The sequence below is a fragment of the Myotis davidii genome, unplaced genomic scaffold, assembly GCF_000327345.1.
Source record: "Myotis davidii unplaced genomic scaffold, ASM32734v1 scaffold49, whole genome shotgun sequence".
NCBI classification, from domain to species: domain Eukaryota; kingdom Metazoa; phylum Chordata; class Mammalia; order Chiroptera; family Vespertilionidae; genus Myotis; species Myotis davidii.
This window is the reverse complement of record NW_006300375.1, coordinates 6,514,675-6,533,017: the sequence shown is the minus strand read 5'-3', so window position 1 is coordinate 6,533,017 and position 18,343 is coordinate 6,514,675. Positions and strand designations below refer to the sequence as shown.

Here is an 18,343-nt window from a genome sequence, read left to right as displayed (position 1 = left end):
CCTGCCTCCCTCCCTCCTCCCCTATTATTACCCCCGCCCCCGCCATGTTCACTGGTTTCTCTTTTAAACCTTCCCCCTTCCTCTCTGGGACCTGCTTCCAGCCCCGCCTTAGTGCACTTTGATATTAAAGCTTCAGTTCAGAGGGCATTAACCCCCAACCCAGGGCCCAGCTCTGGCCAGGCCTTCGGCATCTCCCCTTCCCTGGCCTCCCTGCCACCTTCCTCCTCCCATTCCCTGCCTGGGACACCCCAACTTCTAGTCAACAAAGTACACTTAATGCACCACCGACCTAACCCTGGCCAGTGTCTTTGGGTCCAGCCCTCAGGGATGAAAGCGGTACTCTCCTTAGTGTCCAACTCCGCCCCAGCTAAGCTGCGCCTCTCCTCCCAGCATGGAGTACCCAGCCCAACAAGGGTGGCCGAGGCCCACGTGGCCCAGGCACTGCTGCCTCAGAGCAGGAGCACCTCTGCCTGGAAGGCCTTGGACTGTCCATCCCTCTGTCCCAGTGGCCGACACCGGCAGCCACCGCCCTCCTCCCATGTCTGGGTGTGGCTCCCCACTTCACACTGCCTGCACCCCGCCCCTCGCTGGACACAGCTGCTCCGCCCCTCCGGCAGTGGCCACCCCCTCCCACGTGGAGCCCTTCATTTTCTTTCCTTTTCCATGCCTGCATCTTTTTCTCGTTCCCTTTCTGTATTTCTGTTTCTCTTCTCAGCCTGTCTACATGCAGGCCTTCCTTCCTCTCCTTCTCCTTTCTTATCCCCTCCTATCATATCCTATCCTAGCTACCCTGGGCCTCGCAGCTGCCTGAGCAGGGGACAAGGATGCGGCCTGCTGAATGGTCGTTATGTGACAGTGTCCTGGACAATTTGCATATTCTTTTATTATTAGTATAGATTTCTTAGATTTATCATTGAAATTCCTACTTTATCCTCCATGTCTATTTATTCCTGCAAATTTTAACAGCTTTATTGATGTATCATTGATGTACACTAATCTATACTTATTTAAATTGTAAAATGTGATCTTTTTTATATATGAATATACCCATGAAACCACCACCACAATCAAGATAATAAACACAACCTATACCCCCCAAAATCTTCTGGAACTTTGTAACCTCTTCCTTTCCCTTCTTTGTCCCCATTCTGAAGCAATCATTGACCTTCTTTTGTTCCTATATATAAGTTTACATTTCCTAGAATTGTATATAAATGTAATTGTATGGTGGGCACCTTCCCGAATCCTTCCAGTTAGAATAATTATGTTTAGATTAATCATCTAGTGCAGGGGTGGGCAAACTTTTTGACTTGAGGGCCACAATGGGTTCTTAAACTGGACCGGAGGGCCGGAACAAAAGCATGGATGGAGTGTTTGTGTGAACTAATATAAATTCAAAGTAAACATCATTACATAAAAGGTACGGTCTTTTTTTTTTTTTTAGTTTTACTCATTTCAAATGGACCAGATCCGGCCCGCGGGCCGTAGTTTGCCCATGGCTGATCTAGTGTGTATCAATGTCCATTCCTTTGTATTGCTGAATGGTATTCTGTTCTGTGATATATACAATTTGTTTATCCATTTACCTGCTGATGGACATTTGAATTGTTTACAGCTTTGGACTATTACACATACAGTTTCTGTGAACATCATGGACAGGACTTTGTATGTTCACATGCTTCCTGTTCTCATAAGAAAATACCTAGGAGGGGAGTGATGGGATTATTGGTCAGTAGTACAGACCACTAGTACCTTCATCCATTCAGATGACTCTTTGCCCAGCTGTGGGTGGGTAGTTTCCTCAGATGTGTGGGTTAAGTGAAGACTCAAAGGAGGCCCTGCTGATTCTTTAGAGTGATCTCTCTATTCAGCTTCTTCTTTGGGTTCTAACTTCAGCCACCTTGGTCTCCCCTGCTCTATCTTCTCAACCCAGGGATTCTGCCAAGTTCTTTCTGTGTCTCAGCCTTGACACTCTCTCAAGACAGGAAGATGAGGAAATGGGACTAACTCCATTTATGTCCTGTACCTTAGGAATCTTAGCCCCTTTTTGCCTCATATCTTATTATCTTATAAACTATTGTTTTATATATTGTATCTACTTTTTCATTGTTTCAGGTGGGAAAGTAAATTAGATTTCTGTACTCCATCTTGGTAGAAGCAGATGTTCTGAAACTCTAACATATTTTGCTATGGGGACTTCTATATAAATCCTTCTGTATTACCTTTCAGCAGACTGATTATTTGTGAGACAATGTAAGTTGTGGATTTTCATCCAATAAGATATGTTTTTTTCTATCAATGACTGCATTTTTTATTTCTAAAGCAATCTGGTTCTTTTTAGCATTTGTCTATAAATAATTTTATGTCTCCCTGTTGAATCTGATCATTACTGCTATTTGTAATGCCTACCATTACTTATTTATATATCTGAGAACTTAAAAAGTTTATTTCCACTGGTCCTCAATTGCTATTATATCTGGAGTTCATTTGCATTGATCTTTTGACTATGTTATTTGTGATTTTCTCTACTCAGCTTCCCAGATCTCTGGTCCAGAAATACAGCCCACATGGACAACCTGTGCCTTTGCCTGGCAGTGTTATTAGGGAATCACAGGTCCGGTCACCAAGCCAGGAGGAGCCTTTCCTTGGCTCAGCTATGCTTTCCATCTTCTTTGGGCATAGTCTCATATTTCTGAATCAGTGAGCAGCTGTTTTCTTTCCACAAGCAGCATAGTCCTGGGCTAGTCGGGGTTTTCAGCCCTGGGACATACTTCCTTTGTCTGACACATAGGAGATTTACTTTTATTGATGACCCTCAGAGACCAAGTTTAAGCAATAAAACAATTAAAACAATAAAAATAAATAAAATAAAATAAAATATTTTAGTCATTCTATGAGAAAAAAGAAAGAAACCAAGTATCCCACTTTCTCTGTGTGTCCCCAGACCCAATTCCAGCAGGCCTCAGCTTCGGGCCTACTCATTGTTTGCATTTTTATTGCCTTTCTTGTGCATGGAAATGTTTATCTTATTTTTCAATCTGGCTATTTTTTTTCCAATTTTCTTTTTATCTATTTTATCTAAAAATACTGTGTATTTAGACCAGAAGGAGGCCTCTAAGCCTAAAGTCATAATGCTCTCTTGCCTGAAAGTCTCCTTTTCAATTTATTCTTTTCATCTGATACATAAATGTCAGCTAGTTATTAAAGGTAGTTCTGTACTTAATTGAAATGTTTTTCTACCTTTAAAGAAAATTAGACTCCAGGCTTATAATCTCTAGTGGTGTTACAACCACCCACTTAGGCATCATGTCTATTCAGGAACTATTTATCACTAGAAAAGAAACTAAATGCTCTCTCCTGAACCACCCACCACTAAGCTCCTTTTTTCTCTCAGATATACTAATTTACAAAACAGAAATGACTATCATAATTATAAGCTATCACTAAGTTTTGAGTGCAAGTTTCATTCATTTCTCTAGATTTTATTTTAATTTATCACTCAAGTAACCCCAGTAGAGTGAATATGTAGAGTATGAACACTGTGTATCTTTATGGTTCACATACACACAATTCACACTCACACATATGCACACACACACATTCACAGGGGAGGAGGGATGTGTGTATGAGAGAGAGAAAAAAAAGAAGAGGGGGGGAAGGAAGGGAGGGTGTTGGAAGGCAAGCAATGGGAGAGTGATTAACACAGGAGAGAATAGGAGGAAGGCAACCGCATCCCTACTGTTTAGGAAATAGAGTATCGTATTAAGTCACATAAGCCAGTCAGAGAAAGACAAGTATCACATGATCTCACTCATATGTAGAATCTAGTGAACAAAATAACCTGATGAACAAAATAGATCCAAAGATGTAGAAGCGTGGAACAGACTAAGGGATCTCCAAGAGAAGGGGCCTGGCAGGAAGAAATTAACCAAATAATTTATATACATGTATGCAAAACCTATGGACACAGATAATAGTGCAGTGAAGGCCTGGGGATGGGGTGGTGGGTGTCCGTGGGGAGAAAAGGGGACATCTGAATACTTTCAACAATAAAGAATAAAGATATTTTTGGTTCTATTGGTTCTAGACAGTTATTCTTAAGTCTCAGAAACTAAGAGTTTATGACTATTTAAAAATCTCCTCCTCTTCTACCTCCTCTTTGACTTTCCATTTTTTTCCTTTGAGCTAAAACAATATCCCCAGGGAACGTGTTTGCCCTGTTGCACTCTCCACGCCCTCTTGGGGAGCAACTTCTGCTCTGCTGGGTGCCATTTTCCTCAGGTTTTTCTTTTGTGTGTGTGTGTTTGTGTTTTTTTGTTGTTTTTTTTGTTTGTTTTGTGTTGTTGTTTTTTTTGTCATGAAAGGGTTATCATTCCTAATCCTTGGATTGATTGAGGTTATACATGTCACAACCCAAATGAACAAAGAAATCAACTTCCCCAAATTACATTGCTTGATAGATCAAAGAGAAACAGGAAACTTTTTATCCATCTTCCCACTATGTTCCTCATGCAAGCCTTTTCTTTTGTGTGTTTGTGTTTGTGTTTTTTTGTTGTTTTTTTTGTTTGTTTTGTGTTGTTGTTTTTTTTGTCATGAAAGGGTTATCATTCCTAATCCTTGGATTGTATACATGTCACAACCCAAATAAACAAAGAAATCAACTTCCCCAAATTACATTGCTTGATAGATCAAAGAGAAACAGGAAACTTTTTATCCATCTTCCCACTATGTTCCTCATGCAAGCCTGACATTTGCCCTCCCCTTGAAGTTAATCACTATTCTCTCCACATACCCTTCTGGGAAGGAATAAGTTTTAACATATATTTTTACTTGTTTCAGATTTTTGCTTCTCTTAAAGTTATCAATAAATTCTGTTCTTTTAAAGTGATGAGATTAATAGGATTAACTAGTTTATGTTAATTGCCTCCTTATTGAAAAATTGTAATGCATCAAAAATAGGTAATATAAGGAAATGTATTCTGCGATATTCTTTGCAGGACTAATTAGAGGAAATAGTCTAAATTTCAATGATCAGTTGAATATTCTTTCTCTTCCCTCACGTAATAATTGCTTGTTTACTTCAATGGCCAAACCACCTTGTTGCTTTTGTAACACATTGATAGGCCTTTATACACAATTATATATAGAATTTCTCCTAAGTTTGGAACAAAATATCCAACAGATAGGAAAATATATTTATAATCTCTTGATGACTGGGTACATTGTTATCTGAAATATTTACTGCTCCTCCAAAATTTTACAGAATTGTAGGTGAAGTCTGCATGTGGATGATATATTACCCTAGGTAATATTAGATACTACAATGGGAAAAAATACACATGCAAATAACACACAAAGTAGAAAGCAGAGACAATTACTTCATATCACTAGTGAGCAGATTTTCAGGAAAGTGGTTCCAAGGAGGTTTTGCAGACTGCATTTTCCAGAACACAAATTCTGAGATGGAGACTAACACATAGGACTTTATTAGGGAATGTTAGGTGGATGAGACCTGTGGAAGGGAAGGGGATGAAGAAGAAATAGGCAGGGGGAGAGGTCGAGATGCAATGCCGTCTCAAAGGTTTCAACCAGTTCTGCAGGGAGTTTGCCCAAGTTGGAGCGAGGGGCCTAGACCTCTACAATCCCCAAGAAGGTGCATGGCGTTGGGTAAATCCCTCTTTTTAGTTCTGGAAATTCCTGAAGAGGAATTGCAGCTAACTAGTGTCTCTGGCAACACGGAATTACAGAGGCACCAAGTCCTCGGTCATAAAGGCGGACCTCAGTGGCCCATCACAGCCTCTACCACAGGAGTGCTATTTGCAGGGAACATGCTGATACTTCAAGGAGAATCAGTATTTTCCCAGTTTTATTGACCTTTTGATTATGTATAGTACAAACTCAATATAACAGACTAAATTGGGTGAGGGGGTGTCCATTAAAGCTGCAAGTCCATTATATAATAAAGTAGATTTTCTGAATGCCTGTTTTTTAAAAAAAATTGACAAGTTAGTTTACCTGTTTTTACTTATGTAGGCATGTTTGTGTAATCAAAAGTATGTATGAAAAGTTTAATTTCACAGGATAGTTTTCTATATGTATTACTGTATTTTAAAGTTATACTGAGTAAGTCTAGTGAATGCATGCATTTACCTGTCGCCCAGAGTAAACAAATGGCTAGGGCTTGGCTTAGTGCACATGGAAACATTGGCCTGCGCGTGTTAAAACTGCTGCAAAAAGTCATGCCGAGGGACAACAGAACCAGTTACCACGAGAGCTGTGTGATCACATGCTAATCTCCCTAACTTTGCTTATGAGTGATGACTCTTGGATTAAAATATGTAGACTATAGTTGTAAGTATATAATATTTATTTACTATAAATAAATTGCTACAGTGTTTTTTCCAATATACAGCCTATTCACTAAAATTTGTTAAAAATAACAGTGAATTAATAACAAAAATAACCTATTAATTTAATTATAAGCAAATTTTGCTTAAAAGGATTTTAAAATTAACAGAGTGTTAATTTTCACATACGACATACAGATCAGAGATTTTACCCATTAAATCTGAAGTCCGTTAAATCAAGGTCTGTAAAATGGAGAGTTTACTGTATTACCTATGACTTCATGCTACAGCAACAGAGTTTACTACTTGTAACAGATGTGGTATAACAGATGCAGAGCCTAAGACATTCAGTACTTAACCTTTTACAAAGAAAGTTTGCTGGCCCTTGATCCAGCGTTCACAACCATGAAATAATGTCACTTCAAATGTAAGAAACTCAATACAGTATATATTTTTCTTGCCTTTTATCCTTTGTGCTATTATAGTCATACATTTTACTTCTACATCTCTAATTCATTGTTACTGCTTTTATTTTAAACACTCAATTATCTTTTTGAGAAATTTAAAAACATGACCAAATATTTTATACTTATGTACATATTTACCATGTTCAGTATGTTTCTTCATGGATATACTGGTACTAGTATGAGTTTCAATACAGTAATTTAACCTTGGAGCTGGAAAACTTCCATTTCTTATAGTAAATATCTACTGGTGATGAATTTGCTCAACTTTTGTCCTAAATATCATTATGTTGCTTTCATGTTAAAGGATATTTTGGCTGGATATAGAGCTTTTTGTTGGCAGCTTCTCTTTTACTTTTTTTTTTCATCACCTCAGATATGCTGTTTCATTGTCTTTCAGCCTGAATTGTTTTTGCTGAGATGTTATTGCCTTCTTCTTACTTTCAAGATGTTCTCATTAGCATCGTTTTTGTTGTTTGTTTTACCAATTGATTATGAGGTGTCTTGGTGTGTTTTTCTTTCATTTATCTTTTTGGAATCTGGTAAATTTCTCATGTATCTGGGTTTATATTTTTCAACCATTATTTCTTCAAATGAAAATTTTTCTTCCTAATTTCTACTTTCTCTGCTTTTAGTATTCCATTTGAAGGACTATTAGGACACAATATTATCCTATATGTTAGTGGAGTACTGTTCATTTTTAAGCCTTTTCTGAGCTTCAATTTGAAAGGTTTATATGACCCTATATTCAAGTACACTAAAGTGGTTTTTTCCCCCTCAACTTCTAATCTGCTGTTAAGTCCATCCATTACAGGTTTTTATTTCAGATGTATTTTTTAGTCCAAAAACTTTCATGTTTTTGATTTTTGTTCTTTCTTTTCTCCATTAAGATTTTATATTTGTGTCTTCAATATTTATATATTATCTTTTTATAAATGGCACTAACTTATAATCTCTGTTTTAAAGTCCTGGTCTGCTAATTTTATCATCTCTGTCATTTTTTAGTCAATTTCTATTGACTGACTTTTTTCTGGTAATAAGTCATTATTTTGCTGCTTCCTCAAAGGTCTAGTATTTTATAAAATTTTTCTACTGGGCATTATAAATGCTATGTTGTTGAGTTTCTAAACTTCCATGGCCTTCCTAATGGAGTGTTGAGTTTTGTTTAAGCAAGGACTTATTTATTTGTGGGTAAGGTTGATCTTTCTTCAGGCTAGTTACCAACCTTTGTTCAGATGTGTGCAGGGTAGCCTGTATTTTAGAGCTAACTTCTTCTAATCCCTTTCTGAGATCTCTACTGAAACCTAGGGTTGTTCAACAAGTTTGCTCAGTCTTGTCTCATCTGAAATCAACCTAGCCTCAGCCCTGGGCATCCTCTGGTTGCTCATTTGAAAAACTCCCTCCATGTGGTCTTGAGGAAGGTTGGTTTCAAATACACAGCTCAGTTTTCATCCAGAGCCAGAGCTGTAGAAACTCATTGGTGGCCCCGTGCAGCTTCTCGGGGCTCTTCCTTGGCACAGCCGCATCTCTCTGGAACTCTGTCCACAGAAGCCATGCTTCTGATTTCTCTCCTTCTCGGTGATGCTGCTGTTTCTATTTGGGCCGCTCCCTCACGTGCTGTGATCCAGAAGGTGAACCAGGCAGAAAGCCAGGGACTGGCAGTGCTCACCTCACTTGTTTATCTTCTCTCATGGATCAGGGTCCTGCACTGACTGTTGTCCAATCTCCAAAAAGGGTAATTTTAATATACACTTTGTCAGGTTTGTGACTTTTTGTGGTGGGAGAGCCATTCTATCATAGCTGAAAGCAAAAATAAGCCATATAAACATCATTAAATGAATGACCTATCTGTGATGATTTACAAAATGATTTTATTAGCATGGTTCTCGTTGAATAAATTTATTTTCAGCCTTTAAATTCCTTATTTGGAAATGATGTATATATTTTGGTGTACTCTGAATTGGATAATGTATTAAATATTTTCTCTTATTTTCTCCCATTAGCAGCCAAACTCACTCAAAAAATTATGTTGCCTGTTAGTACCAAGCATTATGCCATATTTTCTGTAATGTATTTATGTGCAACCACAGTTATTTTACATAGTGGTATAAATTAGGACCCTTTTTGTTCTATATTAGTGCCATTTTTCTAGTAAATATTTTTGCATTCTTACTATTTACCAAGTATTTATTATATTTTGCCAAAAGAATTTTATTTCATTTAGCAACTTGAATTATTTTCCTAGAAATGTGATTATTAAGAGTCATAGGTTATATATTTCTTAAGAGTTAGTGAACATATTGCCTGATTTACTCACTTAGTTCTCATGAGTACAGGGGCTTTGTGTAACACTATGCCTCATCTTAAGAGCTAGTGTTCTTTGAACTCTGACCTTTTGACAGCAAAATATATTTTAGAGTTGTGTATAATTATGTTTTGTTACATTTATAATCTACTAAAAGATAAAACCTTGTGTGAAGAATTAATAGATTGTCATATTTTTCCTAGTGATTTTGAGTTGAAGAATTCATGGTAAACTGATCAACCCTCAGCCAATTAGACTTTGACATGTACTAATAAGATCTAATTGAGGAATTATGAAGACATTTGCTCAGGAGAAAATGAGCACATAATTATACCATAAAGAGGTTAGAGCATCACTGTAACCCAGCTGGAAGAAGATTAGTGGAAGTCCCAGTGGCATCTGTAAAGGACATTTCATAATATCTGTGTGAAATACAGCACTGCCAAGGCCAACTATAAGACGAAAAATAATCCATTGTCAATTATAGAAGTTTAACTTTAAATATCTATTCTCCCCCTTTGTCTCTACTTTGTTCAGGTGCCGGGGGATGGTCTCCATCTGACAGTGACCATTATCAATGGCTTCAGGTTGACTTTGGCAATCGGAAGCAGATCAGTGCCATTGCAACACAAGGAAGATACAGCAGCTCAGACTGGGTGACCCAATACCGCATGCTCTACAGTGACACTGGGAGGAACTGGAAACCTTATCATCAAGATGGGAATATCTGGGTGAGTCACTGTGGGAAAGCAAAGACACACAGCTGACAAAGTTGCAGATGTGTGACCCTTGACCGTTTCTGCCCTGGTGTGGCCTGGTTGGAGGTTGATCTTGTGGATTTTGTTTTTCTTGTCTTTGTGTTATTATTCTCTGGCACTTGCTAAATGAGAAAGAAATGCAAAAAAAGGGCAAGGAGGTGGGAATACAGATCCACACCGCTGTGTGCTCACCCCGCACCATGCCTTTCTCATAGTGGTGGGAAAAATCTTACTTTTCAAAGTGAATGTGCGCTCTTCCCCAAGTTCTAGTGTATTTCTAGGCAAACAACACCTCTCAATAAAACTGTGTTGAAATTAAAAAAATAATAATTATTGTGTAAATCACTTAAAGATGATAGAATACTATAATTTCTTTAAACACTGTATTTTCAGTTACTATATTTTTGTCTGATCTATCTGAAATGGTACAAATTGTTTTCAAATCCTGAACCATGAGTTAACAAATACAATGAAAAAAATTTTTTTTCCTGACTTAGGTTTCCAATTTTTACTCCCACTCACTTTTACTTGCCTCAGACTGTTTCTATTGAAGATATTTCATTAATATCTTCATGTGAAAAGGTCTGTGGCCAATGGAGTGCCTTAACCTGCTGATGAGTGCTGGGCAGAGCAGATCACTTCCTGCTGGAAGCTCGTCCCATTTTCTGTTTTGCTTCAACCTGGGTTGTTTAGATGAAACTCTACCCAATAGTTACTGACCATTTATAAATGAAGAGAAAGGTAAGGTACACATATGGTTTTCTTTTAAAATAGAAGAAAATGGAAGACCAGCCATAGCTCTAAAGCACATTAGACACCATACTGAGCATTCCTCCCCTAAACATTTTTTTAGCATCATCTCACACCAAAAGGTTGCAGGTTTGATCCCTGGTGAGGATGTGTTTTGGAGGCAATTGGTCAATGTTTCTCTCCCCCTTCTCTCTCTCTAAAAATCAATAATAATAAAAAGAGCTACCAATTGCAATAATAGTTTTTTTTTCCTTTTAGAAACCTTATGCAAGTTCCCCATCATCCCAAGTTTGCTAAAACTTTTGAAATGAATAACTGATTAATTTTTTTAAAATATAAGTGTATTTATTTATTTATTTTTAAGTTTATTTTAGAGTGAGAGGAAGGTAAGGAGGGACAGAAACATCAATTGGTTGCCTCCCATACACACCTTGGCCAGGGGCCAGGAATTGAACCAGTGACCTTTTTATTGCACAGGACAACACTCATCATCTGAGCCACACCGGCCAGGGCTAGTTGGTAAATTTTTTATCAGCCTGTTTTTGACTCTGTTAAGATACTCACATGGTTTTTCTCTTTGGAACTGTTAAAATGGTGCATTAATACATTTTCTCAGGACCAAACATTTTTAAATATGGAAATATTACTGTCCTTCATGCTGAGATGTATGCACATGTCAGTATTTCTCTTTTAAAAACATTTGTGAAATCGCCAAAACCAGTTTGGCTCAGTGGATAGAGCGTCGGCCTGTGGACTGAAAGGTCCCAGGTTCGATTCCGGTCAAGGGCATGTACCTGGGTTGCGTGCACTTCCCCAGTGGGGGATGTGCAGGAGGCAGCTGATCGATGTTTCTAACTCTCTATCTCTATCTCGCTCCTTTCCTCTCTGTAAAAAAATCAATAAAATATATTTAAAAAAAATAAAAACATTTGTGAAATCTGTCTATCTATCCATCTACCATCTCTATTTCTATCCATCTATTCTTGTTGAGTGAGAAACCGTTTTCTCAGACTGAAATTCCTATTGAAGGCTTAGGGCGGTGGGTCTCAGTCTGGGCTATCCATTTGAATGACCTGAGAAGGTTGTAAAGAATGTAGATGTCAGGAACTCCCAGACATATATAATCAGAATCATCTAAGTAGAACTTAGATTAATGATACTGACAACATATTTAAAGAGAGACATGTTCAATATGAGTAAAATATTGAAATTATGAAGAAATAATCTAGAGAAATAGGAACAGTAATATAAGAAATTTCCCATATTATATAGTGGTTGAAACTCATTACAGATCTGTATTCACTTATTTCTTTTATTATGAGAAAAAAATTTAAAAGTTTAACCCATTTACTCCTAAGTTATTTCAATTCCAGTGGAAAGTTATGTGTATTTATTACACTTGAATAAATTAAAGTACTAAAACTTGAGGAATCTATTTCAGTTGAATTATTTTAAAAAGCAGCCTTGACCAAAATCAATTCCATTAATATTAAACAGGAAGATGAGGAGGAAAAGAAGGAAGAAATTCAGTTTTTAAAATTGTGTTCTTCACAGTATTAGGCAAAATGCTGGGGATTTTTATTCTGGTCAGCATCAACTCTGGAGAATTTATATTTTGAAAGTCCTTAAGTAATATTTTGTGAGTAGCCAGAGTTTAGAGCAAATGTTTAAGGCATATAGGAGCCAGTACCATGGCACCAGCTTTTGAGAAAAGAAAAAGCTTTTATTGCTAAGTTGATACACAAGGAGACAGGAGACAGCTCAAGTCTGTCTCCCTGATCCAGGGTTCAAGGCAAGTTGTATGGGGTTTGTGGAAACAGGTTGGCATGCAGAAGCATTGGTGTGGAAGGTTTTGATTGCAGAGCTTTGGGGCTTGGCCCTTTAGGGTAAGTCTAGAGGCCTGGTGCATGGATTTGTGCACCAGTGGGGGTCCCTTGGCCTGGCCTGCAGGATCGGACCTAAACAGGCTCCCCAACATCCCCTGAAAGGTCCTGGATAGGGAGAGGTCACAGGCCATGCTGAGGGACCCACTGGTGCATGATCGGGCCTGGGGAGGGATGAGGGAGGGTCTAGGGTGTGTCCAGCCCAATTGGCCAGACCTCAGCAGTAAGCTAACCTACTGGTCGGAGCATCTGCACCCTGGTGGTCAGTGCACGTCATAGCAAGTGGTTGAGGGCCCTTAGCATATCATTAGCAAATTATGCTTTGATTGGTTGAACAGATGACTGGATGACCAGACACTTAGCATATTATGCTCAGATATGTGATAAACCTAGATCTCTTTGTCTCTCATATGCTCATGCATACACATACATAAAACTTAATTGATTTTAGTAAATTTGAAACATTTAAAACTCTGAAAATCAAGTGGTAGTTAACAGATTAATTTAGTAATTTCTTTGATTTTCTAAATATTAATAATTGGAGCAGTGTGCACTCTACTTTATCCTTAACCAAAGATCCAGTCAATCATTAATAATTGGAGCAGTGTGCACTCTACTTTATTCTTAACCAAAAGAATAAATATTTGCATAATAAAAGTTCCCAAAATATCTTTCTAGATTAGCCTCTATAACCAGGTGTTTGGCAAATGAAAGCCAAGGTAAGCATTTAAAAGTCTGAATTCAAGTATCTAGTTTCATTGATTTGGTTTATAAAGTCAGAGAAGTCACTCTGTGTCTCCAATTCCTAATCAGAGAAATAGGAATAACACCTATTGGGAGATTTAAATGAGATTATGTAAGTAATGAAGTTTTGCAGGCTACAGAGATTTAGCAACATGTGTGTTATGAATTGCCTGTCTTAGAAGCATTCTGCAAAACCAGGGCAGTATTTTAAAGTGAGAATAGTCTCTCATGATATAATTTTCTGATTTTTCTTTAGTCCCCTTCTTTCCTTACCTTTTACTCTTCTTCCTGATTGAAAATAACTGAGAATATTTTAGATGAAAGAAACATGACTTAAGGTAGGAGTTGTAATGTGGAAAAATTGTGGAATATTTTCCATTTAACAAATAAAGTGGCTACTGGTGGACAGTGAGTATAGGCTGAGCTTGGGAGGCATGGCAGCGGGCAGACCCAGCTCTGAGCCAAGTGCCACTGCAGTGCTTGTAACAAATTATCTGTTACCTACTGATGCCCATGTGTCCAATGAGCCATGTAAGAGGATATTGTTTAAAATGAAAGGAATATTCTGTCCTATCCTTTCAACCATTTGTTGTAGTGGTTGCACTAATTTTCCAAATCACTTACAAATATGTTCCAGTTATAAAGGTGAAGCATCACTGTTTCACAGTTCAATAGTATATGGAGATTCTTTCAAACAGATCTAGAAATTTTTCCTGCATGTGAAATTGGGGAAGACCTCCATCCCGGTGTCTTAGTCATATATCTGCCATCAGATGATAACATCTTCGATTTCACTAAGGATACTGATGTAACACTTTTTCGGAAATTGATGGGAATTTTCTTTGCTTGTTTATGTATACAGCTGCATTGTGGCTGCCATCAGTCATTGGGGAAGCACCTGGCAGGCACATTTGAAATAATTTTATCAACACTAGTAGCTTATTGAGAAATAAAACACATCAGAGTTATCTGCATTAAACCCTTTCTAACATGACTGTTGGCATAAATGGGGTAAAAACTTCGGGATTTGTATAGGAGAAAACCATTTTCAAGGTGAATTTATTGTAAGCTTTTTATTTCTCTGAAATAGATTTTTCTGTTTACACCTCTCTCAGGCTGGGTGATATTTTAAAAGTCTCATGAATTTTAATAAGTTGAGAGGATATTGCAGATCCTTTTGCATATACTGTAATGCCTCTACTAGTGAATTTTGATCACTTCCTAAATGTACATTTGTATTGTGAGAGTCTCATTTTAAGAGGTCATGAGACTATGGCTTGTGCCAATTTGTGAAACATTTAATATTCTACACATATACAAATAAATAGAACCATTCTCAACAACATGGTTATGTATTTGCTTTTTACCAAAAATTTAGACTATAAAAATTAGATGTTATTAATAATAGAGAGTATATTGTTGGCATACACTGTTAAGTAAAGGAAAATGATTAAATGTATATTATAAGATTTATTAGAGGCAATAAAACATAGTATATAATTGTCCACAGTTTAGTGCAATTTTCATCTGAGACAAAGTAGGATGTATGGAATCCTTGTTCTAAAATGTTAAGTATATTTGATTGCTTGGCAAGCTCTCTGGAAAGAGAAGGGCTCTGAATACGAATAATGATGTCTTTAGTTGCTTATTTTACTCTGGAGTCAAATAATGGAGATACTAATATTCTTACTAGAGCAAGGTTGGATTTAGGTGGCATGTGGCTAAATGACTTCAGGTGAATGCAATTTTTACGGAGCCTTGATAGATAGGTTCCTACCAATATTTTGAATAAAATATTAATTACCCCATGTAAGATGCATGTCTCTGCTCAAGTGGTAGCTTAGTGGAAGTTGGAGGAATATTAGTATGGCTGACTGGGGGAATTTAGAGCAGGAGAAACCAGTATGTTGTGTGGCCATGGCCCCTGAGGGCAGTGAAAGGAACAGCTCTTAGGTGCACTCTGGAATCAGACTAATAGGCCCATCATCAAACTTCCTTCACACAGATCTGTGTAACTTTTGGCAGATTCCTTAAGCTTGCTGTGTCTAAGTTTCTTCATCTGTCCAATGCAACTAATAATGATCCTTACTACACTGCAGTGGTACCACCCTCAATAGAGATTACAGGTATTGAGTTACATGAAGAGTTTAGAAAAATGCCTGACACCTATTAACCACTCAAATATTTTATTTGATAAAAGTGAGATTTCCAGATGCATTGCTGTAGTATATTGCATTGGCTTTGTCCTTCAAAATTCAAAAAGTCTGCTACTTTCACTTTACAATAGTTTTTCTGTACTAATGCATTGGCATATGTGTTGTATTACAACTGTGCCTCTTAGCCTGAAATGACTATTAACTTGTTTCTAAATATAATTGGGAATGCTAATCTAATTTATAAAATTTGAGTCATGATCCCATTCACTGTCACATGGAGTCCCACACATCACAGTATAAATTGTGTCTGGATAGTTCACATTCTGGGCAAGATGGAACTGGGAGGGGGTGAGATTTTATCATACTACTTGGAAGAGTGCACAGATTAAAACGTATGAACTGTTTTGGGGGGGAAATTTTTAAAAATATATTTTTATTGATTTCAGACAGGAAGGGAGAGGGGGAGAGAGATGGAAACATCAATATTGAAAGCGAATCATTGATCTGCTGCCTCCTGCATACCTGCCACTGGGAATCGAGCCTGCAACCTGGGCAGGTGCCCTGACCTGTAATCAAACCATGACCTCCTGGTTCATAGGTAGAAGCTCAACCACTGCGCCATGCCAGCTGGGCTATTTGTGGATTTTTTTAATTTAAATGTTCAAACCACAGCTGTGGGTAGCTGAAACCCAAGAAAGTGAAACTGCAGATAAGGGGCAGGGGTGGGCGGGTGCAGGCAATATGCTGGTTAGCCAAGCAAGTAGACAGTCTGCAGACAAAGTGAGAGGCCCCTCTGAATGTCAGATACTCACAGCATGTCTGTGGACCAGTAGCATCAGCATCGCCTGGAGCTTGTTAGCAATGCAGAACTTCAGAGACCCGCCCATGCTTTTCAAATCAGAATCTGCATTTTAACAATATTCACAGATGATTCATATACATGTTAAAGATAGAATGTGTTCTCAATATTTGAGGAGCTCTCACAGGAAAGATGAATGAGAATTGCCCTTTGTGTCTACAAACCAAAACACAGGAGTAGAAAAATTAGAATTTAAAAATTCACAGTGCAAATTGCACACCAATTTATGGAAAAGAGAATAAACTGACAAACAGGCACTCACTGAGCAGCTACCAATTATTGAGGGTTGAAGATCAACACAATGACTGCCTTCAGAGGTAAAAAATAGAGTGGCAATGCTAAGTATATAAATTTAAATTACAGTGTAGGACTATATGTATCCTAATGGATAGAGCTTTGCACTGGTTGTTCTGGGAACACACACAAAAAAGGCCTCATTCAGAGTGGTTGAAGGTCATGGTCAGCAAAAGCTTCTTGAAGAGCTAAGTATTGTTGCTAAGTAGGTGAAGAGTTGGTCATACAGAGAAGAGAAGCAGGAAGTCATGCCCTCAAAGGAATCTTCTACTTAAATAGGTAGGAATGGATAGTGAGACACTATAAATAATCCTGTCTTTCCCAAGTTCTTTAATACAAACCTACAGATAAAAATCTGACCTTTCTTTAAAATTTTGCAATCATATTTTTTGAATCGGTAACGTTTAAGTTATACCATGTGAATATCCAACTTTGGAAGGGTGTTAATGTTTGTGCCTTCTTCGAGGGCCCATCTCTGTAATACTCCCAGTACAGAGTTCACTGTCAAGCACATAATAGATGTTTAAGAGTGTACAATTGAATTGAAGTACCTCATTCTGAAGGTAAATGGGCGAAAGCTGAGAGACATGATGTTACTTAAATCCAAGGCACATATTCAGGTCTATTGACCTCAGGATTCAATATGGAGCCAAATACTTGTTTTGTTTTATTCTTTAGCAAGAAACCCCATTACTATAATGACCACTTGCTTATTTTGACTAAATGAAAGCAATTCGATTGCATACTCAATACTTACAGAACAAGATAGTGTAGGCTCAGGTGCATACTCAATACTTACAGAACAAGATAGTGTAGGCTCAGATGCTAGACTTCAGATAACAAAACGCTGCTCCAACCCTTAGTAACAGTGAACACTGAACCACATTAGTGTTTAATGACATCAAGCAAAGAGCTGATGGATCTGTCCTTAAGAATAACAAAATCTAATTTTGAGGATCATAACTGTAAACAAAAGCCTGGTTATCTTGTGCAATTTTCCGTATGCTTGTGCGTCATGTGACTGTGAAGATAGCTCCACATTATATTTCACTTATACACACAATTTAGCCAAGTAACTAATTTAGTCCATGTTGACTTTGAGAAAGAACTAATAGAATGTTAAAATGCCTCAGCAAATAAATTTAGTTCGCTTGAATCTACTAGCTTAATTATATTCTGTATTATCATCCTGGTAAAAAGATGTCATTTGGATAGCCTGTCTGAATGTTTCACTCCATTTCCCGCAGTGCCCTTTCAGGGGCCTAGAGAAGGAATAAAGCAGAGACTTCAGCTGCTAGGAAAATTATATCATGCTCCCGAATGGAAAGATTATTTGAGATACACTTCTGCATTTCTCCCATCAGTTTCACTGACATGCTTTGATGAGACAGTGGGTCTATTGTAATTGACATTGGCATGAATTAATATGAAGCTGTAGTGGAGTCTATGAAAACTCTGTCCGGGGATGGAGCAGAACAGTTGAGAAACTTTCCCTGGACCAAATGCCAATTAAATCAGGCAGCCAGTACTTACATAGGGTTCATTATGTGTTCAATATACTTTATCTCATTTAATCTTCAAAACAACATAAATGTAATAATGTGGATGATGATGATGATGATGAAGTCCATTCTATAGATGCAGAAATTAAGGATTAGAGGAGGTAGTACATTCCTTGGAGTACATGGTGAATTAACAGTGGAGCTGGGATTTAAAACCAGGACTTCCTCGCTAATGAGCCTGTGGTCTTCACCATTGTGGCTCCCCTCAGCTCTCCCTTTCA

At 37.7% G+C, this 18,343-nt stretch overlaps 1 protein-coding gene across 1 annotated transcript in view; it reads left to right on the top strand.

The window, feature by feature from the left end:
• The window catches only part of CNTNAP2 (contactin associated protein-like 2), a 1,235,176-nt gene that overhangs the window by 46,512 nt on the left and 1,170,321 nt on the right, over positions 1-18,343 (top strand). Inside the window, exon 2 of the mRNA XM_015572712.1 lies at positions 9,654-9,847. Coding sequence (XP_015428198.1) covers positions 9,654-9,847 — 194 coding nt within the window. The remainder of the gene's footprint in view (positions 1-9,653; positions 9,848-18,343) is intronic.